Source organism: Haemorhous mexicanus, chromosome 3, assembly GCF_027477595.1.
Source record: "Haemorhous mexicanus isolate bHaeMex1 chromosome 3, bHaeMex1.pri, whole genome shotgun sequence".
Taxonomy (NCBI): Eukaryota; Metazoa; Chordata; class Aves; order Passeriformes; family Fringillidae; genus Haemorhous; species Haemorhous mexicanus.
The window spans coordinates 112,936,588-112,962,899 of record NC_082343.1 but is presented as its reverse complement, the minus strand read 5'-3'; the positions used below and the strand labels follow the sequence as shown (position 1 = coordinate 112,962,899).

The following is a 26,312-nucleotide window of genomic DNA, read 5'->3' as shown; positions in this document are numbered from 1 at the left end:
TTTGATTTTGGTATGAAGCATACCACAAAAGCTAATTAATAAACTTCAGATCGCAGTAATTAGTTTTTTTTAAATAGCTAAGATAGCTTTGAGAAGTCAAGGCATTTTATTGAGGGGAGATAAAAACCTCCCTCTGTAGCTGCAAATTGCTCAACATAAGTCTTTAGACTGTCACGGTTTCCAGAAATCCACTCTGCAAGTAGTGCTTATACTAGAAAATAGATGATCTCTACCAAATTATGAATTTTAATGGCTACAGTGAAATCAGCATGGTTGTGAATCTACTGGGCAGAACTGTAATTTAAGTGCAACCCACCTAACATGAGCAGTTAGTTTGGAAACAAGCTGTAGATCAGCCAAAGTTAACTAAAGCAAACCTCAGCAAAATGCACTAGATGTACTGAAAACTCTTTTTTTAAATTATTAACACCTACTGCTGTACACTCCATGGTATTATAATAAAAAATCCAAATACAAATAAAGGATGTAAATTAGTATAACATAAATCTAATTTAATTCCAAGGTCTAAACAATTAAAAGGCAAATATAACTATGCAAAAGGTAGTGCACTGCAATTTGACTTGTGTTTGGATGATCTGTGACAATCTGATTAAGAAGCAGTCTTCTTAAGGTAAATCAGCACATGTCGTATCACCAATTACACAGTATAATTTAGGCATAATACAAACCAGATTCTTTTCTCAACAAACACAAAAATTTCTTCAAATCCAAGGACATATCTTAAATATTCTTAAAGGAAAAACAGAGTAATTTCATCAGTAAAGTATCTATGTACACAATGAAAAAGTTGTACACATTTTGAGACAGCTTTTTTTGCAGTATTTTATGATTTCAAGACTCCTATGTATATCTTGCCTTCTCAAATAAATCAGAAAAACCCTTCTGAGCTTATCATAAAAACACAATTCTACAATAGGATTCAGTTCATTCCCTTACAATGCAATGGTTCAAAAATAGGTGTAGTGTATCTAACAGATGTAGCATATGAATAACCTCCTCACCTTAAACGTGATTACTCACAAGCTTAACATTACTGCAAATTTAAGCATTCCATGGAATTAAACATTGGCTCAACACTTCTGTGCTGGAAATTATACACTAATCAAAGATACCATCTTCAGACCATGAGTAATCTTATCCAGAGACTTCCAGATGTTGCCACTGGACTACAACAGGATTTGATATTTTACTCCAAATAGACTCTCTCTTCTTTCTGCCTTTTAAATCCCTAAAATCCAACAGCCCATTTTTTAAAGCAACATAAACTACTACATGACATTCTGGATTAGCACTTAATGTCTCTATATGACTTATTTCTCAAAAGTTCATCTTCTTGCTGTACATGTTTTGTTGAGAAAGGCAGGGCCAGTTGCACTTACTCTTCATATCACTACATGAAAACTATAGCAAATAGGTGACCCTTCTCTTGACAATAAGAAATTAGGCAGAGATAGCCTCTACTTTCTTTCCTTTAAGAAGATGTTACCTTTTTTGCACTCCATTGCTCCAGTCTTAGCCATTTCCCAGGATCTTAAGACGTCAGCAATAATTTCTTTTAAATCGTCTAAATGGGAGAATCCATAACTTCCTAAATCACATCGTTTATAAAACATGTCAGCTTCCGTCAGAGCACAGAAAGTTCTTTTAAAGGCATAACTTCATTTTATGGCCCTGGCCAAAGGAAACAGTTGTCTTTTTTTTCTGCATGGTTCATCCCTGGCACTCTATCATTTTCAAAAGTCTCCCTCGTTTTTTCCACAGCAAACAATAAAAATTTAAGTCTCAATGTGCTCACTGCAGTCAAGGAATTTCCTCAGTTCCTACTAGTTTAATGAAGCTGTGAAATATGTTACTCTGGAGCACAGATGATCTGTTTGCACAGCTTTCAAAGGATAACTGCACCAGTTCTGAAGTAAAAGGAAAATATCTATTCCTTCCATTTATATGGCCAACAATAACTTCTACATTCTGACAGAATCGTGTGTACACTGGCGGGGAAGGGGAGTTTCAAAACACTTTATCAGGAAGTCCACAATCCAATAAAATTCAGGCTCCCCAGATACTGATCCAAACTGATGCACAGGATTTGACTCTGAAGTTTTCTTTTTTAAATACAGTTACGGTTAATTTTCTCAACCAAGAACAACAATTGTATTTTTCAGAATAGATGACCTTAATAGATGTGAACAATTAGCAAACAGAATTCTCTTGAAGAAGAGAGAGCATTACTATTATTCTAGCCAAAGAAAACTAAATAAAGTAGAACACTGGGTCTGTCACAATGTACTCATCTATATTAGAAGATTCAATGCACAAGGCAACACTCTTATTTACATTATACTGAAAAATACTCTCAGTGAAAGCTATCTCATTATCCATATGACAACAATCTAGTAATCTCATAAGGACACTTAACCGAAAACAAAATGCACCTTTCACTTCTGCAAAGGGAATCCTTTATAGATTTAAATGGAGACAAGTAACTCCTTATGCATCTACTGCCCATGTAGTAAATCAGGTGAGAAATTTTTATACAACAGTGAAGGCACATGACTAAAAGCAACACAGCTTTACTCTCACAACCAAATTACAAAATCATATAATATCACAGCTGGAACCTGCGTTTCTGAGAATCCAGCATTCATTTAAAAGAATAAGTAACTTACTTTTTTAACAAATTTGCTTCCTGTCTGGCAAACCCCAGTTATTTACAAGCATTCCATATCATAATTTCATCAGCAATATTATGATCTCAGCAGTTTATCTCTCTGTATTAGCACTGAAGGATGTTAATAAAAAGTATTTATTAAAAAACATATCTATGACAACAGGAAGCTTAGCTTTCTTTGATGAAGGGCTGAGAAATACAGGACTCTAAAGACTTCTAAAGCAAATATCAAAAAACACATTTCTTTACTCAGCAGCATTCACTCTCCTTTCAATAGAGGATGTGGGTTTTATTTACCCAAGTCATCTCTGAATGTTTTACAAATCAGAAAAAAAAACACAAACAGCTCCATTACTAACACCTGCTTTCCTTCCCTCCATCACCCTTACTCACACATTCTAAGAAATCAGGTAAAAGATGAATACACCATGCAGATACAGCCAGATAGTCTGACTGACTACTCACATCATACTCTGCAATTCAAGTGTAAAGCTTGTTGATTTTCTTCCACTGCTTGAAGAGGCAATTGCCGACATCGGGCTGGCCACAGTGCTGCTCATCTGGGTAAAGAAATAACAGCACTTGCAATACTTGTATTTCATTGCCAAGAAAGCACATTTATGCTTCACACTAGATATTTAAAAGGAAGAAAAGATATTTGAAGTAACATAGAAGGTAAAGGGTCTGCATGCAAAAAAGAAGCCTATGAGAGGCAATAGAAAGCTTGAGTTGGTGTTTACTTTAAACAAAGTACTGGAAACATGTACTATTTCTAAAATAACGATTTAGAAGTATCCTAAAAAGTACCAATGCTTAAAAGCATTAAGATAAAAACACCACTACTCTGGAATAGATGGTATTCACAGACACCAGAATCTCTGCTGCCCCATCATCCTCTTACATTCCTGCATATCCTAACCACCACTAAATCATACCCACACCATCTCCAACAAGGCCAAAGAGATTCTCACAAAAAGCCCGCTACAACTTTATGTGCACAGAGATCAGAAACTTCCTTTATAAAAAACACCCCCTACACACACACAACTTAAATTCTTCAAACAGAAATACATTAGAAAGACTTGAGACCCAACCACCATCACAATACTCAGAGCTCTGAAGGTACTATCTTTACACAAAGTATTTTACAGCTTTTCTATATAAGCATCTCATTCAAGAACTCCAAAGCAAATCCAGGATAATTTTCCTTATATTCTATGAAGTAATTAATAAATTTACACTTTCCTCTTTAACAATATGCAAGTCAAATTGCAGCAGCATGTGGCTACAGGGTCTCCACATCAAATGGTTTTGAGCTACTTAATTTTAAAAAATAATTTCATTTACTAAGGACTGACTAAGCAAAATTTTATTATGGAAAACTCTATTAATAAGGACAAGGGAGTCTCATTTTTCCCTTCAAAAAAATTAATACAAAACTGCATATTATGTAAGTCCCCAGATAAACAAGATTTATTCTCACTATATTTCTTAGTCTTCTAGTTTGCTGCACACTAGCAACAGTTGAGTTGTAGTGCTCATTTCTTGCACTATTAGTAGTAGTGACCATAAAACCTTTACACTGCTATAGCTTGCTGTGCTGTAAGAGATTCTATCTCTCTCCATTTCAAAATTCAAAGGGTAAGATTGTTCTCTAGAATAGAAACCCACTCCCGGGCAGCACATTCCAATGTCTGACCACCCTTTCTGTGAAGAAGTTTTTCCAATATCTGAACCTCCCTTGGCACATTTTGAGGCTGTTCCCTCTTCTCCTACAGCTTTCTACACAAGTGAAAAGTAGAACCCCACCTGGCTGTCTCCTCCTGTCAGGAAGCTGTGCAGAGACAGAATATTCTCCCTGAGCCTCCTTTTCTCCAGGCTGAGCCCCTTTCCCAGCTGCCCCTCCTCAGACCTGCACTCCAGACCCTTCCCCAGCTCCATTCCCTTCCCTGGACACACTCCAGCCCTTCAATGTCCTCCCTGAACTGAGGGACCCAGAACTGAACACAGCCCTCAAGGTGACCTCAGCAGTGCCCAGTATAGGGGACAGTCACTGCCCTGCTGCCTGCTGTACCAGTATTGCTGGTACAAGCCAGGCCTTCTTGGACACCTGGGCACAGCTGGCTCAGGTTCAGCTGCTGTTGACCAGCACCCCCAGGTCCTTTCCCACTGAGCAGCTTTTCAGCCACTCTGCCCCAGTCTGCAGCACTCCACCAGGTCATTGTGAGTTAAGCACAGCATCCAGCATTTGAACTTGTTGAACCTCATAAAACTGGCCTCGGTTAATTAATCCAGCCCTTCCAGATCCCTTTGTATTGCCTCCCTACCCCACCCAACTTGGTGTCATAAGTTTAATTTTTTTATTAATGCTTTCATGTAGATTATCAGATTACAGTTCTTCTTCAGGCAGATTCTAATTTAGGTCCCCATCCTGCAAGCACTTACGCACATGTGTAACTTGAATCACAAGTTTACTCCCACTCAAGTCTGATTTTTATCACATGAGTAGTTACACACAAGGCTAAAGTGTTGTCAGGATCCTGCCATAATCAACAGTTACCAGTCATCTAACCTAAGCAGTCAAATTAGTGAATTTAAAAAATAAAAAACAAGTAAAAACTCTCTTTAACAAAGAAAGGTGCCAGTATTTATAGGAAAGTCCTATATAGCCATGGAAGGGAGTTAAGAGGAAGCTGCCTTTGTACCCACCATAGCAGAAACAGCCTAAAGATTTAGAAATGTATATGTATTTGATTGTCCATCATTTCATTGGGACTAATTAGGATTAATTTTAGGAGCTATATTTTTATATCCAATACCACAGTACCAATATTCCTAAATAGAAAATTAACGGTGTATTCATTAAAAAGTGAATAACGTTCAAAGATTTAAGGAGGTTTATTTTTTTAATTTAGAGCTTTTTAAAACTCATTACATCACTTGAAGCATATAACTATTTTCTTTGAACATCCATGACAGAAATTGCACTTTATCCACGAGGTTCTGTTCTGCTAATTTATGAAACATTCTCACAAAATTCCCAAAAACCGTGGGGCCCAATTCCACAGCTGCCTCCTCACAACATAAGACCTGTGATTCATGCATGTCCTATTCTAGAGCAAATCCTTTCGTAGGTTCCTGCCCTCCAAGTGGACAAGAACAGCTCAACTAAAAAAATTTGAAGGGCTTTACATCTCAGTGGTTTGAGAGTTGAAAGCTTATCAGCTACTGCTTCACTACCAACTTGGGTCCTCCTATTGCAACCAAATGATTTAACTTTCAAATCAAGCAGGTGTACAGCATTTTCTTGACATAAAAAACCAGCAGCTTGTCAGGCTTCATCAGGCCCTTTACAATAATTACTTCCACAGCCCACATTTTGTTTGATGGTTTAGATAATTAACTTCTTTACACATCAAAGTCCCATCCTCCGTATGTTCTATTTCCTTTCTTCCGGACATTAAAAAAAAAAATAAAATAAAATAAAAAGATAATTCAAAAGTAGAAGCACTCTCAAATAAATTTTCCTCAGTAAGTACAGTTATCATGGAACTGAAAAACCTACAGTGATCTTCAATGGGTCGATATACTGTATTTGTTTTAGCTCCAAACTGAAGTGCAGCTGTTTGCCATATTCCATAAAATGAATTCAGATGTTCAGATTAAGTCACAGATTATTTCAATGTGCTGCATTTTAATCATGAACTCTATCAAGAAGATAACTTCTGATTAACACTATTTGGACTGGTAATTTTGAGTTCCTATCCAAGTAGGCTCAGCTTTTATAAATACTTTTCTCCTAAGTAAGACATTGCAACCAAATGTATAGTAAAATACACACATTCAAAGGTTATATATAAACACTAACATAAATGTTTAAAAGTATCTACTGTAATGTACTGCTATGTCTTTTACATTGAAGAGTCATAACAGAAAACACTTGTTCCACATGAATCAGCAGAACAAAAGTTATCAGTTGAGGGAAACAAATTTTAAGTCATTTCTCATCAGGTTTAGGCCCATCCCTCTCACCACAGTAAGATACCTGGGTAGATTTCTGTTTCATAACCCTCCCTCATATTCATATCCACGCTGAAGTTACCAAGCAATATTAACTTACACTAACTTTTCTACAATCAATAAGTGATCTGTATAACCCATGTATTTATTCAAGATCCAGCTCAGAGACATAAAAATTGGAATTCCAGGGCTCCTAAAGCATGATGTAAGGGTTATACATTTTGGAAATATCCTATACTATATTAACATGTAACTGTATATATAAAATCATACTTTCTAACCCAAACCATTCTGTAGTGTCTTAGAACTCATCTCATTCCAACGCCCAGCCTTGTACAGGGACACCTTCCTTCACACCAGGTTGCTGAGGGCCCCACCCTAGCTGGCCTTGAACACTTCCAGACATAGGGCTGAAACCACTCCTCTGTTCCAGTGCCCTACCACCTTCACAACAAAGAACTTCTCTTTTTCTTATCTTAACCTCCCTGTTTCAGCTTCAAGCCATTCCCCCTTGTCCCATCACTGCACACGCTCTCCAGTTCTCTTGGAGCCCCTTCAGGTACTGGAAGGTGCTGTGATGTCTCCCCTTCTCCAGGCTGAACAACAGAGGCTCAGTCAAGGCTTTTGAGACACTACTCAGACACCAATCCCCACTGCTGAAATGTCACACGAAGATCGAGGAGAAAGATGCACCCAAACAGTCTCTACAGAACAGCCCTCTAACAGTCTGACAGCTGATCTTAACTCACTCAGGAGGAACAAAAGTTCATAGTAATACAGTTTTCACTTCACACAAGGAAAAAAAAATACCTAAGTTTGAAGTGGGTCAGTTTAAAATAAATGTGGATTTGCAGAGATTCTCTCTGATGTCTCTTTATAGGCTAAAAAAGGTGCAGGACTACAAAAAGTAGCATCCCTGCAAAAATTTTTGCACTGAATAACACAGTAGAGGTTACCATTACAATGATTTAATTCATCAAGCATACATCTAACATGGTTATCACATCAGTCTTTTCATAAATACATTTTGCATATAGCCCAAAACCATGCAAAAACTTAAAGACTGACAAATTTTCATTTATATAAACTCAAACAAAACAGGAAGGAAAGAAAAACCAATATAACTATGAATTAACACAAAATCAATATTAATGCTTTTGTTTCCACACCCTCTGCTTCAGAGTAATTAGATTAACTAGTCTGTTACCACTGAGTATTTCATGGCCTCACCAGCTGACAAGAGGGTATAGGATAAGAGTCTTCTAGGACTGAAGATGTAAGAACTTAATTAAACACAGGAAATACAGATTTTTATTACTGCACTTCTTTTTAAAAAAACAAAAACACACCATAACCCTGCTGAACACATGCAACACTGGCTGAGTGTATGCTCAAAACTCTTATAAAAAATAAGAGAGTTAAAAAAACCCCAATACCCCATAATCAAATGCAAGAACACATATACTGCTTTGCTTGTCACCCACTCTCCCAGCAGCACAAATTACCTGAAAATTAAAATACTAAGCATGAAGTCCTTAAGTACTAAGTACTCCTGAAGTCCTAAGTACTCCTGAGCTGTTCAAGCAGTCTGGAACTAGAAACACTCTAAAAGGTCTCAGATAAGCATGGTGCATGTGTGACCTAGGACTTACACAAAATAATGACTGATAGAATAAAATGAAATTACTTTATCATCCTCTAACCTGTTCAGATCAAAAGTACCAGCTTTATGGGCAACAAATAAGAAACGTTTTTGCTTACAGGAAATAGGATGAATAATTTTCATATTCTCTAAGTACAGCATCTTAAAAAGCCAAGCAGATAAAGCAAAGACACAAACTTTCAGGGAACAGTCAGACCAAATACAGGATTAGAAGCAATCTGTGGGCAGGCAGGGACACATCTGCACCAGGTCTGCACACAAGAATATTGTTTAAAGCTCGGGTTGCAATCTCAGCTTTCTTTCATTTTTAATTAATTAACAAAGTACCACAAAGCAGAATGCATGCACTATTCATTCTAAGGGTAACACATTACATCTGCTGCTGTTTCCATTTATTACTTGATAGACCAGATTCTTAGGGTAGTTTTATTTTAAACTGAATACCAGAAAGAAAAATTCATCTTATAGCTGTCAATGCACAGCCTAGCTTTCACCACCCAGACAAATAAGCATCTCATCTTTAACCATGACACTCTCTTGGAACAGAACATGCTTGAAAAGCCCACACAAAAACAAGGAATACAACTGAACATAATTTCCCATGTCCATTTAAAAGGCAATTAAGTCATTCATTCCCATGTAGAAGTTAGAGAAGAAACATGCATGACTGATAGCAACAGGTAAAACAAATCTCCTAATACGTGCAGGTGTAGATTTTCATCCAAAGAATAACACATATCCTGATGAGAACTGTCCTGTTCAACATCCCTGAAGATAAAATAATCTTTCCTGGAATCCTTGTGCATTACTTTTACTGAATACCTTACATGAAAGCAGTAAAGAACAACAACTTTCTCATTGACTTAGCAAGGAAAGAAAAGTCACTAAAGCAACCTCACATTAAAATAAAACCTTCTGACTCCACTGTGTGCAATAACTGCTGTGTTTTACTCAAAATGACTCTGCATGCCCTCATATCTGAAGCGACTATTTGTCCATCCCCATGTTAGACATGACAGTTACTTAAAGCTTCTTCTAACCCAGACCACAGAATGGTCTGGATGGCTGAAAGAATACTAATACACAGATGTGACTTTTATTTGAGACTGGGAAATACAGAGAAGAATTTTACATGAGAGCTCTGCCTTCCCATCTGGAGGTGTTTACAAACACTTCTCAGAGTTTCAACTCCAGCCTCATCAGAGCTCTGTCCTTCTCCAGAAGCGATACATTTGTTTCTAACAAGGAAGCAGGCAAAATGAATCTAATGTATACACCCACCTCCCTCTGAACTGAATGTGCACACTTTTTTGCAGAGCTTTGTGCCCCATTGGCAGTTAATAGCACTGCAAATTAAGCACAAATTACTTTTCCCTTCCTTCCTAAAAATGCTTTAAGAAAACAGTGTAAAGACCAAATAACCTGAAGCTAACAGCCAAGTCCTCACAGCTTCCATAATCTGACTCCTATAACCCTGAATTTATTTCAACTTACAGTTTTTCCTTAATACACTGGTGTTACAAACCTTCTATATGAATGATTTAATAATTGTATAGAGATGCAATTCAGTGGTCATGACCCCCCCCACAGGAACCACTGGCGATTTTCAGTGAAGCAAACACAAGGTGTGCTCACAGGTCTGGTGATAATAAAAAGCTTCCAACTCATCAAGGACTTGCATACTTGATTTCAGCATGCAAGGATGAACAAGGCCCAATTATAACTTGATCAGTATTTTGCTTTTTCTAACAAGTAAAGCATTCCTGTATTAATATGCAGAGGTCAGGTTAGCCCTGACAATATGTTTTACTGCTCTTTGCCCAGCAAGCAACTCCTTTACCATGGGTCCCTGTCTGCCTTCAGTTCCATTTAAAGTAAATTAAAATTTAAGGGTTTACTAACAGAGGTGGATTTTCTGTGAAGCATAACCAAGTTATCATTAGCTTCAAACTGTATTTTCCTTGGTATAACTTTTCTGTCTAAACCTTCACCTCCTTTTAAAATGGCATCTTCCCAACCTATCACACTGATTACATCAACCCTTCTCCTCTCATATCACCCTGAGCTGTGTATGTGATATACAATTAAAATTATTTCATAATAGAGTTCCACCCTGACCTTAATTGAATATTCCAGCATATCAGGAATATGGATCAAGTTATAGCATCAACATATATATCTAAAATTCCTTATCAAGAACGAGCAGCCAAATCTACAGCTAAAATTACAAAAGAAAATTTCCAATTCTTCTTGTGGGGCTGGTCCTGTTGTAGAAATCAGTGCTTGCCACCGAAAGTATAAATTCTCTGGAAAAGAAAACGTGTACTTTCATTGCTGTTCTTCTATTCAATATCTAATTCAAGTAAAACTACAGGAAAAACAGTCATGGCTTTAATAGAAGGTCAAAGCATGAAAATTCAATCTTTACAAGTTGGTCTAACAACATGTCAGTAACATTCAGGCCACCCAGCCCCTTCAGAGATCTCATAGTCACATATGATATCCAGTAAGTTCCTGCTAAAATGCATTCTTGTTTACTCAAAAATAAACATTTCTCCCAGGTATATACCTCAGTACTGGGCTTAATCAGAAGAATTATCAATACAGCTCTTCATTGTTAAGTGCTTTTAAAAATCATATGCTTGAGTGACATTTCAAGTAAAAAAGTAAGTTTTCAGCAAGTCTATTGGAAATCACATCTTCCAAACAAGCTCTTGGCCCCTTTTATCCATTACTGCTACTTCTGTGATGGCTTAAGGAGCTGTGTGAACTAGAAACTTTGCAGCTGACTCTGTGAAAGTCTGACTGTAATCAAACACAATATTTCATATGCAAAATACAGGGGTAGAAAAAAGCCAAAGATTATTTATAAATAGAAATTTCACCTGTGATAGCTTGCAAAAGAACACACTAAGATTACTTAAAATTAATAATGACTCCACATAGCACTACGAATGCCAAGTACCTGAAACACAGATAGCAGATCAAATCAATACCATTTTCAGTACCTCTGACAGGCAGATTTTTTTGATCAGCTCCAGATAAGCTTGTAACTGAGTCACCACTGCATGGTTCCATGAGAACACAGGCCTAACTAATTTCCTTTTCCTTACATGCTTGTCTATCTACACATTTGGGTATTTCACAATTGCAACAAGAGCATTAACTCAGTTATTTTCTACGGTATAATAAGGCTGCCTGGGTTTGGCCTCCTGCCTTAGAACACCCTTGCAGTGAGTGATGACCTAGAAAGACACTGTCTAGCTGGTCTCACTGCTCGAGGGCATCACAGCAGAACAGCACCAACGACCTGAACAATGTTGCTCTACACTGCTGTATGCCGGCAATTCTTAAAACCCTTGTAGCCTGCTAAATTACAGCTTGCTTATGCCGAGAAGCTACTAATTGACTAATCAACTCTCAAACAGCTCAGTTCTGTGCTACCCAGAACTGAGCCCAGGAGAGTAATTCAGCTGGTTATGACAGTTAGAGGCTCTAAAGGCAACAGAATCCTGTGAAACCTTAAGAAATGTCTTCAAATCCATAGATTTGAAAACCACAAGTTAAATGCCACTAAAGGACTTCTTGCTTACTTCTCAGAGACACAGGTATGAATTTTTCCTCCTGCAGTTTCAGTATATTCTGGCTCGACCTCAAGCTTTTCTTCATAATCATCATAACTAAGAACCTCTTTATCTAACTGAAAACTAACTTTTTTAAACTTCCTCAAGCAGAGATAGGGCTTTCAAAAAGACTTCATTTTATCCTGTTACAGTTGGAAATGCTACTTCTGGCCATCAACATTCCCACCTACAGAGCAACAACACACAGGATAAAAAGGAACCAAACTAAAAACAAATATGATTTGTATATTAATAACATGTAAATAGGACCCTGTGTAAAGTCCACCAAAGTTAACAAAAGGACTGACACTGCCTTCCACACCACTTGGATCTGGCCAACAGTGAAGAAAGATATGCAAAAAGGGAGAGGGTGGCTGCACTGCATCCTGCCAAGTAAGCACTGCTGCCTTAAGCCAAAGGGAAAGCGAGGCCTGCACCAAGAAAGAGATTGATGTGGGAGTTACATAAAAGACTTCAAAAGAAAATTTTAGCAAAACACCAACACGGCTGCAACCCTTGAAACAGATTCACTTGTAGGAAATCAAGTGTCTCATAATAAATCACTAACACAAATGCCATACAGCAAACTTGCAGCGTCTGCAACATCAGGTTCCTGCTCCCATTCCACAAACAGTAATACATATTTTGCATGCATCCGTGCTTTGCAATGATCGACTGCAGATCATCCGTTTGTGCAATTTCTAGGAACTTAGAAGAAGTTGATCGGTAAACAAGAAGTATAAAAATATTCTAAAGTGGAAAAAATCACTTATAGCTAACAAAGAGAAATATTCTTCTGGACTATCAGTCCTAGGCTTTTAACATTTACCAGTAATTTCTGTAAGAACTAATACTTTCTATAAGGAACACCACAGATCATATGAGAACATTCTGGCATATCAGGAATACCATTAAGTTATGGCAGCAATGTGTGCATCCAAAATTTCTCATCAAGAATAAGCAGCCAAATGCATAGGATTCCAAATAAGGAATATCACAGGATTCCAGTTAGGGAATCACCACACCTGTTCAGGCAAAATAAATAAAATCCATTTCCTCCAGATGAAATTTACAAACTAGTCACATTTCAAAACATCATAGTGACACGAAGAAATTAACAACACCCAGCAGTACACAGTGTACTGCAGGCCAAGCTGTCACATAATTTTTTTAAGAGTATTTAAAAAAATATATTAAAAAAAAAAAAAATGTCCTAGGAACACCTCCTAGATTAGTTGCAAGACGACAAAACGAACGGCACGGGAGAAGGTCCAACGTAACACTGAAGGCCACCAGAAAACGCCGCGCCCCCGGGCCCCCCGCGCCCCCGCCCCGCAGGTACCGCGGGCAGGAACCGCCCCGCTAATGCTCCTGAAGGCCCCAACAACGAGCAGCCTCACTAAGTTAATTAATAGCAACACACTCTCTAATTGCGTGCTCTCTCTGGTGACTCACTCAAAGGCTCACCCCTGGGGATGGATGGATGGATGGATAGATGGATGGATGAGGAGGCTGAGATGTGCAGGGGAGGAAGGATGGAAGGAAGGGGGGAGCAGCTTGTGGTGCCCGGTCCCCCCACCCCGTGTGCGGACAGCCGAGAGGGGAAAGCGAGGGGCAGGCACTGAACCTCGGTCCTTCCCCTCCACGCGCTGCCTGGACCGAGGCGAGAAACGAGGGGGACGGAAAAGCGGCGACGGCTTCGCGCAGTTCGCCACGACCGCCACGGCCGCTGAGGGAGGGGGGGGTAAAATGGCGCCGCCCGCGCCGGGGAGGAGCCGGTTCCGCCACAGCGGCCGCCCCGCAGATGGAGGCGGGGGCGGTGGCGCCTCCCAGGGCGTGGGGAGGAGCCGGGGCGAGGCGGGGCTGCCGCCGCTTCCTCCCGCCCCCGCCCCCGCCGCCGCTGCCGCCGTGCCCCTCGGCCCGCCGATCGGCCGGGCTTAGTGTTAGTGCGTGTGAATATCTCAAAGGCGCGTACCAGGAGGATGGTGCCTGGCTCTTTACAGTGGTACCCAGCGACAGGACGAGGAGAAGTGTCTATAAAATGAAAACAAGTTCCACCTAGACATGAGTAAGAACTTATTTACGTTGAGGATGACAGAGCACTGAAGCTGGTTGCCTGGGGATTTTGTGGATTGCCTCTCTCTGGAGACGTTCCAAATCCAATTGGATGCGTTCGTGTGTCACCTGCTCCAGGTGATCCTGCCTTGGCAGGGGGGTTGGGCTGGATGGTCTCCAGAGGTCCCTTCCAACCCTAACAATTTTGTGGTCCTGTGAATAACACAATCAGTTAGGTTGGAAAGGACCTCTGAGACTGTCAAGTCCAACCTAGGAACCAATCACCACCTTGCGAGCCAGGCCATTTCCCTCAGGGCCACATCCAGTCTTCCCATAACCACCTCCAGGGATGGAGTTGCATGTGCTGCCTGACAGGCCATGACCACCTTTTCCTTCTCCTTTAGCACCAGGCATTGCTGGAGGGCAGCAGGAAGGGGTTTCAGGGCTGGTGTGAGTCCAAAAAGCCAGAGCATTTTTGGGAGAGAGAGCTGTGGGTGTACACAGGTGTCTGGTCTCAGCACAGGTGCCAGCACACCCTCCTATCTGCAGCCACATCCTTGTACAGGTGTTCAAAAATAGCAGCGCAAACAACAGCGACCTGTGTTCATCTTTACCCTTGGAAACACCAATGGATCCTGCTTCAGCAATACCCAGTTGTACTATTTCAGCCATGACATTAATAGTTCAAAGGTGAGCCAGGGAGATTTAGGCTGGATATTAGGAAGCATCCCTTTGCTGAGTGGGTAGTCAGACTGGAACAGGCTTATGGAGAGGTGGTTGATGGTCTCCTTCTCTCAGTGTATAAGAGGCATTGGGACAATATCGTTCTCTTTAACTTTGGTCATGCTTTAACTTTGGGTCAGTCCTGCCATGGTCAGGCAGTCGGACTGGATGACTGTTGTAGGTCCATTCCAGCTGAAATATTCTGTTCTTTGCTGTGCTGATTCAGTGCATTGGTGTGGTTACATACCCATGTTTTCCTCTTGATTCCTGGCAATGGTGGGTTTCCTCTTCCTAAATCCTGCCAGCTCAACAGGTTGATGGGAAAGGGCATGACTAGGTGAGCTGGAGCATTAACCCACCTCTCCTTTCTTCCTCTGACACCTCCTAATATTAGGTTTCTGTGAGTTTAGTTTGGTCATTCTGCTCGTCACATGCAGGTTTGTTGGCAGACAGGCTGATGTGTGCCATGGTATAAAGTAGAACTAATAAATGGGACCAACAGAGTTAAATGGAGTAACCATTAGTGCTTTGAAAAAAAATCTTACTTTTCTCAAAAGTTTGTGGGGTGTATAATTTCAAAAGTTAGGCTCTTTTACTTTGCCCTCCTTAGTCCCTTTTTAATTAAAATTCCTGCCTGCGCACCAAGCAGTATTCATATAATTTTTCTAGGATTCATGCAAAGAAACTGACAGCTTAGAGACTTTGTAATTTTATGTAAATTTCAGCATTTTACTTCTTTGGGGGTCTGGATAAGAAAAGGAGGAAGAAGAAAGCTCTGGAAACCACTGCAGTGATCTTAACACTCTAGGGACCATCTGAATTCCAGTTTAGTAGAAAGTAATCTTATTTTCTTTTTCCCTTAGCTGACTTCTGCTGCCCTTACTTTTTTTTTTTTTTTTGGCTACCATTCACTCCCCGTCCTTCTTGCTACTTCATATAAACATTCTGTCAGTCCCCTCTGCATTGCTTCCTCCCTGTTCCCACCTCCCACATCAGCCTCAGAAAGACGAGGTGATTCTGCAACTCACTGCTGAGTGCTGCCAGCCCCTCTCCCTTCTGCTGCTGCTTGCCATTATGGAAGTAAAGCTGATACCAGCCTGAGCACTGACAGCAACAGGGCAAAACACCAAGATATTTTCCTGGAGAATGAGAGGCCTCACTCTGCTAATTCTTGCCTGCACAGCAAAGTTTTGAGTCGTTGCTGTGAGGAGGATGGCCTGAACAGTTCCTTCCTGTTATACATTTTAAAATTTCTGGGCAACCCCAGCCAAAGTGGGATTATCAATAAGCATTTTCCTGGCAAAAAGGAGAATCAAAACATTCTGTCAGGTTATGAAAAGTACTGCAGAAAAACTCAAGGCAACTCGAGTTTTTTAGCCAAATTCTGTGATTTGTCAGAACCTTACATTAAACTGAGGGAGGCAAGGCAGCATATTACTGACATTTCTATGCATATCTTTATATATCTCAGAATTGATAGGACAGAATAATATAAGAACATAGAAAAAACAGAGAAATTACTATACCAGTTCAATATGGTAATTTTAGTACGGGAATTTCTGGGATAATATGGTTGAGCATGTTCAGTGTGAGCTGCATAACTTCCAGGAGCTTGGATAGAGGCAGTGTGACTTGGTGAGGTGCCTGAAAAAGCACTGACAGAAACATTTCCTGACAAATTGTGTTGCTGTGCAGAACCCTTTCGCCTGCACAGCAGGTTACCTGTTCACAAGGGATTGAAGCTCCTGCCCGATGATGAGCTGGGCTGATGAGAGAACATTCCCCCTGTTGCTACTTCTATAGGTAATAACTCCTGGTAGAATAATTGAACAAGACAGATACCTGCTGGGTACGAAAAGTCAATATGAGAAAATCTGCTAGAAGACAGGAGGAAGGAGCCCTGAGATGTCCCTTCTAGAGTTGTGCCTTTGTCTAGCTGGTAAAAGTGCAGAGGCTGTTCCCTGCTCAAGTCTGAATTCTTAAAATACTTGCAAAGAGGGGAAAAAAAAAAACATGATCAAGTTTTTGGTATGTATTATACAGAACTGAAAAAGGGCACATACAAAATTGTTTCCCCCTTCTCAGGTCACCTTTCAGATCATGAGGTCATTATGAACTGTCTCAGCACTTTCACAAACTGGAGTCTGCTCAAACCATAATGCTTACAAAGTTTCACTTTGAATAGGCCTGATTTTCTCTGTCATTTGTTTTCACTTTTTATTTCTCTGCAGAACATAAAAAGTCAGAAAAAGATTTTATTTTCCCCCTACATAGCATATAATTTACATCAATCATCCCAGGAGGTCAGTACCACTGGGGTGTCATTTAAATACAATGAATATAAAGTAATGAAGCTCTTGCTGGAGTGGATGGCCACAATTCTCATGGAGAGAGAGAGTTTCCAAAGCATGTGGAGAAAACACAACGGGAGACCGAGTGAATTCATCACACCACAAAAATGTCTCCATCCTGTCGACAAAGTCATTAAAGGAAAATGAACCATTGTTACTGTAGACGCTTGCATTCCTTCAGCATAATAACCTCAGTATAGAAGCATTGGGGCAAAGAGAATTTGCACACACAGGAGAAAAAAAAAATCAATCTATTAAAAAAAAAAAAAATTCCAGATTATGTAATGAAAGAAATCCTCCATGCTCCAAAGAGGAGACGGAGCCACTGCCGAAGCCACAACTAATAAGGAACCTTATGCAGTGGTACAGGGTGGTTTCTTTTCCTCCTGCCAACAAGTCAAAGTAAATGCCAACCCGGACAATTTTTTTTTTCAGATAACCCACAAATTATGTTCTCCTTCAATTACACGAATGTTTCTACCCTTTGCTGATCCATAGCCATCCTGGTTTTTAAATCCCTTGTTGAGATTTCTCCAGTACCATTTCCCTTTTCATATTCATTTACTTCCAATATTTTTTTCAGTTGCCACTAAAGCAATCTGTGAGGAATGCAGGGATTAGAAAAGTTGTTTACCATGTTCATTTTTATTTACTTTTTCTGCAAAAGATGTCCAAATAAGAGAAATTGTCACGTCTACAGTAAATCATAGCATATACCAATTTATTAAAATAGATTGTACTTCTGAGGATCCCCCTCCAGGAAATACCACTTTAAAGCCAACCACCGTGCAACCCCTGGTCAAAAAAAAGTAGCCTTAGAGAACTGCAGTAGAAATCCCTCCTTTATTGTAAATAATTCCATGGTGTGGCAAAGACTTCTTTACCATACTAATTAAAGAAGAAATATGCTAATTAAATTATTACCTTTAATTGTCAAAACCACATAGCAGTGTAATGGATAGATTACTTTTTTTTCTTTAAAATACAAAAGAGCTACCTTGATTTAAGCAAATACTGAAAGGGAAATCTGTTATTTATTTTTAGTAACTGCATGGAGCAGGGAGCCTACTGAAAAGGGAGCAACTTTCTGAGGAAACACATGCCAGAAAAGACCAACACATACCTGTTAATTACAACAAATATGCTCACAGACAACAGCAAGAAGGCCATTTATCCATCATTTAGAGCCCCTGAAGCGCAGGGAAGGAATTGGTCTGCTGGCAAATATCCCAATTAATTTGGTGTGCTATTTATTAGGGTGCTGATTAAAGTGTACTCTGCAATATAATAGTTGAGGATAAAGTCGCCAACTCTCGTTCACTCCTGGCTCGTGGGGATGAAAGCAGAAGAGTAGACTAGCACAATATGAAAATAATTATGTATCCTGTGCCAAAATGGATTTGAGGCAATTCCAATGGCTGGAAGTTAAAGACCTGAAGAGACAGAATTAGGCAGCACCATGATCTTGAGGACAGAGCTTTGTTTTGTGTAATCCAGTTGTGACCAAGACCTTCAGTCTCTAGTAGCCATTTTGGACATGTATTAACACTTCTCTCAGAAGCCAAACCCATAGGCACGCCCTTAAGTAAGCAGCATATGAATTAAGCATAAAACAAGATAAAAGCAGGGTTTTGTTCCCAACTGATCTGAATCAATGCAATTGAAGAAAAACTACTTGAGGGGGGCCCTTTTCCCAGCCACTGACTCCTCCAGCCTGTCCAGTCAGCTGCCCTAAGACTATGCCTTAAATAGTACTTGTTTGCTGTGCCCTTTTCAAAACCATGGATTCCACAAATGGGGCTGGGAGTTGCCACACACAATCAAGGAAGCATATGCTAATAGTTGTGTTTTATCTGAAATAATGCTTGAGGTTTGATCTCAACCAAGATAACCACCAGAGCAAACCAAAAACACAATCTGTAGCAGCGAAGAATTTATCACTCCTTCACCACTTTTAACTCACCTTGTTAGTACTGAAGCAAGACCTGGGTAGAAGGCCCAACTGGCCATGATTATTAATGAGTTTAACATGCTTTTGTTCTTACCACAGAGGTCACAGCATTTTGGCAACATCATGCATTGCGCCTCTATAGCCAGAGATATTCAAGTATGATGTCTCTGGTTAGAGAGCTCCAGTAAAAAAAAAGGCTCTAAAAGCAGAAAGTGAGATTTGGTGAAGAGTCTTTCTTATGAAACTGACTGTGCCCCAAAACAATGCAGCTTTGAAATGAGATCTCCAGCAGTATGCTGGATATCCTTGTCACCTGAGAGCAGTAAAAGCAGATGAAGTGCCAATTCTCCCAAGCAATATAAAGAGCCAACACTTACTAGCCAGAGCCTCCTCTAGCTAAGGGGCAGGTAGCAGGGTTGGCTAAATGTCCAAATGGATCTCAAAGAGCTCCCTGAAGCATGACAAAGAGAGACTCATCACCCCTGTAATCACATCTGCCGATCACTCTGGCTGTCCTGCCTGCCAGCATTTCACTGGAACCACTGCACAAAATGCCCAACCAAGGTAGGGCAAGCTGGACTGAACTGGAAGCGTACTGATTACCCTAAAACCAGGATTTATTCTGGCAACTACCATATCAGGAGTAGGTTTCAATGGAAACCCAGTCCCCATGGTCAAAGCAGGAAAGAAACCAGTTCCTCCAAAAGCAGACCTCTTTCTTTGGCCATTAGATTTGTTCTGTAGAAGCCACTGACTGCATTTGTGAGGGCTGAGCTCAGCTATCCTATGTCAAGTCCTCTGGGCTGTGTTGTTTCCCTCCACCTGCCTTTCCAAAGCACCTCACACAGATCATGACTCAGATGTGCCAGATCCATGGTGATTTTTTAGGTAGCCCAAGGTAGCTGCAGTGGCATTGGAAGCTTAATTTTAGGCAAGTTAATTAAGCCTTAGGTCACTATTGAGTATCATGGTAGATTAAATGGCTAACATAAATACAAACAGCTACTCCTAGTCAATCAAATTTAGGTGTCTGAATCTGGAACTCAGCTCTCCTCTAGCTGTCATTTGTCCAAGGAAAATAGCAGTTATATAGTTATAGTTACTTTTCCCTTTAACATGAGATATACAAATTGGAGTATTATACTGCTTGAGGAAAATTTGCAGGTTTCTGAATCCTTTGTATCATTAGCAAAAACACATCTGGGTCATTTGCCAAGGAGAGCAGGTGGGATCCTCAGGTTAACCATTTCCATGTGACATGGTTAGATTATTATGGACTCCAATCATAAGCCTTTGGAAGGTAAGTGAGAATTAGCCAGAAAAAAATACAAACAGAGGACATTAGTTCCTTCAGGATTGCAAATACCTATAATGAAAGTTTCCAGAATAAGTCCATTCAAAATAGTAATTTCTTGAGATGTAGGAATAGCGCCAGCAATTTGCATCAAATTACTACTGGACTGCAGAATAAATAACATCAGCCACAGGTTGCTAAAGATTTAATTTCCTTAATCTTCTGAAACAAATTCATGTTATTTGACCATGCAGAGCAGGTAGAATGCTGAGTTTATGGTTCTCTAACACTTCTTACTTCTCAGGGTGGGTGCCCAGTGGTGGTAATCTGTGTACTTTAGATATGAGATACAAATGTATCAGAGAAGCTTTTTTTTTTCCCTCTGAATAAATATTTAAATATTTAGGGCCAAATTCCATTGCTAAACATATGAACACAGCTCTCTTTGAGCTCATTGGACTGGTGCATGTGTATCTAAGGGCAGAACTTGGCCTTTAGGTTTTAGATTTTAGCACCAAGCTTCCAATGTAAAATAACGTATGATCTGTAACACACAGGAAAGCAGCAAGACCTGGTTTTAAAGGCAGGGTACAATTACATGTTTCCATCTTTCTTTTGGATAAGAAGTACTGCTTTCAACAGAGGTCCTGAGAATATCCTTACCTCTTCCCCAGACAGTCTTCCTTTTGTATAAGGTGCTTCTCTGGCAGCTGTGGTCATTCCTGTAGCTGAGAAGCAGAGCAGGATACTTTTTTATTTCTTTGCAACTTTTCTCCAATTTCCATTTTGCCAGCTTCAACTTAGTATCATGATGGAAAATACAGAGCCATTTTAAAATACACTTACACTAATGATTTAGATACGGTTTTTAAATTATGAAAAACTCAGGATGTTGATTTTAAACTATACTCAGTATGTTCAGATCAGCCAAAGGACATACCTAGTCAACCTTTCCAATGAGCCAGTATTACAGCTGGGATCAGCTAAAGCATTTTTATTGGGAAAGGTCTACAGAGGGCCAAACAGAGCTCTTGAATCAGGAAAGATTCTTTCCCTGTGCTTGCTACCTCCTTTATCCCTCCTTTAAAAATATTTTAAAGTATTTAGATTTTTGAGGGGTTTTTGTTTGGTTGGTTTTTTGTTTTGCTTTTGGTTTGTTGGTGGGGTTTTTTGTTTGTTTGTTTGGTTGGTTTTTTTTGAAGGCTTACGTTTATCTACCATCCAGGGCGAGGAATGACATGGAATGGCTGCATGGTACTCATGCAATATCATGTGACAGGACATGCTTTACCAATGCCAAAAAAAGGGAGACAATGCAAAAAAAAAAAAAAAAAAAAAAAAGTGACAATGACCAAAAAAAACCTCAGTTCAAAAGAAAGAAAAAAAAATCCCACAAGTGTAGTGATTGACCCCTATAAAATTTCTCCAGGATTTCAAAATTCTTCAAAAATTGCTCTCTTCAATCTAACATAGCTTTGTATTTTATCATTATCAAAAAGCACTCAGACTGTTATAATCTCTGTGAGCCTATTGAACAGTTCATATATTTTAGTGGGTTTTGTGACAGTCAGAATCCTGTTGGGAATTAAAGTTTTTGAGATATAGAAGGCTTTTGGAAGATTTCTTACGAATTTCACTGTCTACCTTTGATTCCTTTTCTGTGGTAATATGCTAATGCTAATGGCATCCAGCACAGCAGAGAAAGATCTTGCACAGTTTTAAAGTTTTTTCAAATGCAATTATAAGTGAAAGTAGACTGCTAGCTTCCTCCAGCCTTTTTAAAATCCTGCGCAGATAGACAGACAGACAGATTAAACATTAATCCTTCTAAAAATGTTGCTCCATTTGTGGCTAAAATAGTATTTTATGGCATTTATTGCAAAGGTCAACTAGAAGTTGTTCTGTACAAAATAGCATCTTCTTTTATCCACTTGAAAAATAACTTCTGTTTCAGTTTCCTTCCTCATATGCCAGCTTATTCTTTGTGTAATTGCAAAAATAAATACCACAGAAAAAGAAAACCTCTCGTACAATCCACTTCTTATGGATTATACTATGCTGCTTCCACAGAACTGGTCAGTTATTAATGAACATCTAGGAAATAGAGATACCCGACCCAGTCTAGTTAGACAAAATAGTTTCTTATGTTTTTTCACATGGGCTCAGAAGTGTACATAGTTATGGGGTTCGGCTGTCTGTCTCTGCTCCCACACATGCTTAGGATGGTTCTTGCATGCTGGGCTTCAAAAGATGAGTCTGGACTCTAGGTTTTTTCGGTCTTCAGAATTGTTTATTATTTCTTATCTAAAAAGTCCCTTCTCTGCCCGAAGGATCTGACCAGCACGGCAGCCAAAGGGACTCTGCTAACCCCCAAGGCGGTCGCATCTTTTATAACAAAAACTACGTATATCATATTTACCTTTTGTCTTCAATACTTATCACCCTCGTCACTAAGTACACTCTCACTCTAGACCAATCTCTAAATGCCAACACCACTGCAGAAGATGGAAGACAGGAAGAAGAAAGAAGAGCCTGGTGACACGCCCTGATTCCTCCATCTTGTCTCTACAACCCCCCTGTACCAAAACCCCAAAATTTGTGATTCACCCTATAATGATATCTTCCCTTCACCATTTACACCCGAGTGATTCTCACAGGTTCCATCTCCCCATACATCGGTGGCACATCTCTAGATGGATCAAAATCAAGCCACCAAGTGCTTTTGGCAACATTCCAAGACTCTCGAGCCCCCCCCCCCCCCCCCCCCCCCACCAAGGGTTCTCTCGGTAGCTCTGGACATCAGGAGTGATCTGCTGAGCTCCCACACATAGTGTGTAAAGGGCCTGCAAGGTTCAGCATCATTTATTATGTCAGCAGCCTCACATAGTGAGAGCTCTGATCATTCACTTACAGCATGGGTATTTTCTTCCACTAGCTGTTCTTTAGATTAGCACAATCTTTGGCAATTGGCTTGTGGCCTCCAATTCTGCTGTAGATGATAAGGGATTATACATTAAAAGTCCTGCTCTTCATCTGACATCCTGCAAGTGTACACCAGCACAGAAATTCTGCTGTCAGAGAGGACTTTGCACTATCCCAAGGTTACTGATTCGGGCCTTTTAGAGCATGGATATTTTGGTAGGCATGTACCTTCCCCAGAGAAACAACGTGTTCTTGACAACTTCTGTCAAAACACCCACCCACTCTCCAAACATCTTGGAGCAGGTTTGAAAACAACTGCTCATCCACTGTGGACAAAGTCAGTGAGTTCAACAGCTATTGTAAAAAATTCTTCTGTACACTCCAAGGCAAATCCCATGCAGCCTTCAACAGGGCTATGTTAGCAATAAACTTATGTGACCTTGTCCACACCAGAGGCAGCTACTTTTACTAGTACTTGAATGGATCTGAGGGTGGAAACTATTTTTGACGCCCCTCATCACAAACAGGTCATTCTTCTAGAGAAGGCAGAGCCCCAGTAACATTACAGACCCCACATGCTGAAGTACAGTGGGGTGAGTTAAGGACAAAGGATCATCACTCAGAAAGGCACTTAATCATTTTAAATTCAAAATATTTTTGTTGTGGAATGTGGAATTAATGAAGTTTGCATTGATAATTTCACATATGCTAGAAGAAAATAAGCAAACACATTGTGTGTATCTATTAAATCAGGTAGACTTAATAACAGCCCAGTTCCCCTTTCACACCAATGTAAATCAAGAGGGGGAGAGCTGAAGGCCACTGAGTTACTTGTACATGAGAAACACATATTTCTGTAAACATGGTAAACCTTCTTCTCACTTCTTCTTCTCACTTAGTTTTCATGACTGCCTTAAATAGTCATAATAAATAGTCTCTATTGGATGCAGAACATAAAATGGAGAGAGGAAGGAGAGCATGGAAGGAGCATGATGATGGGAATACAGGGTAGGCAACCAGGAGAAGCAGTATCTGTCCCATTCTCATTTACCCTGAGATACAGAGCAAACAGCTTTCAGACTTACTAAACATTCAGAATACACTGAGAGCTCTCTGTTTATTTCAGATGTGTAAAATGCCATAACTTGCCAGTAAATGGAGCTGGGCATGCAAGTGCGTGCATGAAAGTAACATATTAGTTACAAGAATTATAATTGTCCTGTCATTATCTTTTCTTTCTTTCCTGAACCAGAGTGAATGTGCCATAATCTAGCAAGAATCTCATGATAAGTAATGTTAGAAATAGCTTTTTTTTTCATTTTTAGCTGCCAGCTGTCTATTTTAGACACAACATCACCCTTTACTGTAGGCTTCCACATAAAAGCAACATGAACAGTAACGTCTCTAAGAAAGCATGAATGATTGGCTGCAGATTCTTTACCAAAAAGGGAGTTTATTTACTCCACACAGGTCATAAATTTTGTTAGAAAAACTATCAGTGGTAATCTACATTTGGTGTTTAGTAAATAGAGCTTTCCTCTGCTTCCTCAGTCCATGTTCTTCAATTGTCAAAAACAGTGGAAGATGGTTTTTTCGTGCCTAAAAATACAAATTATTCCAGCTCTCTAAAATGTAGTGGAAATAATGAACTGAAGGACTTAACAGGTTCTTCACCAAGATGGACATTTGGACATGGAAATATGAAAGGATAAGGTGAGTAACTAGAAGAAGCAAGTTAGCTGAAGTCTTGCCTCTGCTTCTCTTGCCGGAAGCAGTACCTTATTCCATGAAGGCTCCCATTGAAATCAGTGGAACTGCTGACAGAATAAGCATTTTCTCTCTTAACAAATTTTTTATAAAAGAAAAAAAAAAGAAAGAAAGAAAAAAGGAAAAAAAGGAGGGTGGGATCTGTCTTTTCATGTAACGGGCTTTTATCTGCTCAAAAAATCGCGCTAACCTCAGGGTGCCAAGCACAGTATCTTTGAAAGCATTCCAGGGATGGGAAGAGCTCCTCTATCTTCTCTACTACAAAGGGAAGCTTGGTAGTAACGAGAGCTGCTGTGGTCTTCCAAGAAAGGTATTGCATCTGCTTTGCCCCCTCTGAGGACCTCTTGCTTGTTCCTTCTGAATACTTCCAGGTTATGTTGTTCGTCTTATATTTCAAATAGAACATCTTAGTGACTTTGTGTTGAGTTTTGTGAGAAGACAGAGGATTCTCCCTTGCTTTTCAATATGTGCATTTAATAAAATATATAAATATTTATATAGTAAACTAGTATAACAGGTTCTGGTATTACATCACATAAGCTCCTAATATCATAATGCTCCTAATATTCTAAGGTCAGACAACCTTGTTCACATTTGAATGTCTACTGTTAATGGCGAAGATTTTAATTATTCTTGATCCTTCTAGGGCCAGACCAGCACTTGAAACAAATAGTTTAGAACTTACCATGCTTATCATAACTGAATGATGAAGTGCGTTGTGAAAGAAATGTCCAGAATTTGTACATAACTATTTTTTCTATTACTTCAGAACAGACTACTGAAAAAAAATCTGTAGAGAACTTTGACTTCTGAACTAAGAGAATAAGCCAGATTTCAGCCTGCAAAGAATTTCTATGGTTGAATTATAGACTTCTAAAAGACACAATTTAAAACTGAACTGCTGACAGTCATTCTGATTATATTTTTTCTAAGCTACTATTAACTAGGATGAGACCTTAAAGGAGGAATAGATCCCATCTTTATCTGCTGACTCAAGAGTTTCTTATCCTTTCCTCTAAAACAGTGCAGCCTACTGTCAGGGACAATATAGGTCAGACTTGACTGACTACAGATCCAATCCAGTCTAGCAAGCCCAGTGCTGCCATGGAGGCTTTGCAAAATTCAGCTGCCAGCTCCTCCATCTGTACTGAGCACGCGCGAGAAAAACCTCAACAATTTTCAGCAGCTTCTAACTCAGCCAAGTTCGGGTGGATCCTTTTGGTCAGGGACAACAAAAAGAACTTATCTGTTTTT

General features: G+C 39.6%; 1 protein-coding gene across 6 annotated transcripts in view; it reads right to left on the bottom strand.

Annotated features, from left to right (window-relative positions):
* SUPT3H (SPT3 homolog, SAGA and STAGA complex component) overlaps nt 1-13,740 on the bottom strand; it is a 255,443-nt gene extending 241,703 nt beyond the window's left edge. For 4 of the 6 annotated variants that reach the window (XM_059843063.1, XM_059843066.1, XM_059843068.1 and 1 more), the window contains exons 1-2: nt 13,623-13,740; nt 3,155-3,249 (exon numbers count right to left, since the gene is read on the bottom strand). In XM_059843063.1, coding sequence (XP_059699046.1) covers nt 3,155-3,249 — 95 coding nt within the window. In that variant the 5' untranslated portion in view covers nt 13,623-13,740. Of the gene's footprint in view, nt 1-3,154; nt 3,250-13,450; nt 13,600-13,622 lie in introns of those variants that run through there. The other 2 variants (XM_059843064.1, XM_059843065.1) reach the window with 2 other exon arrangements.
* Nucleotides 13,741-26,312: the final 12,572 nt, after the last annotated feature.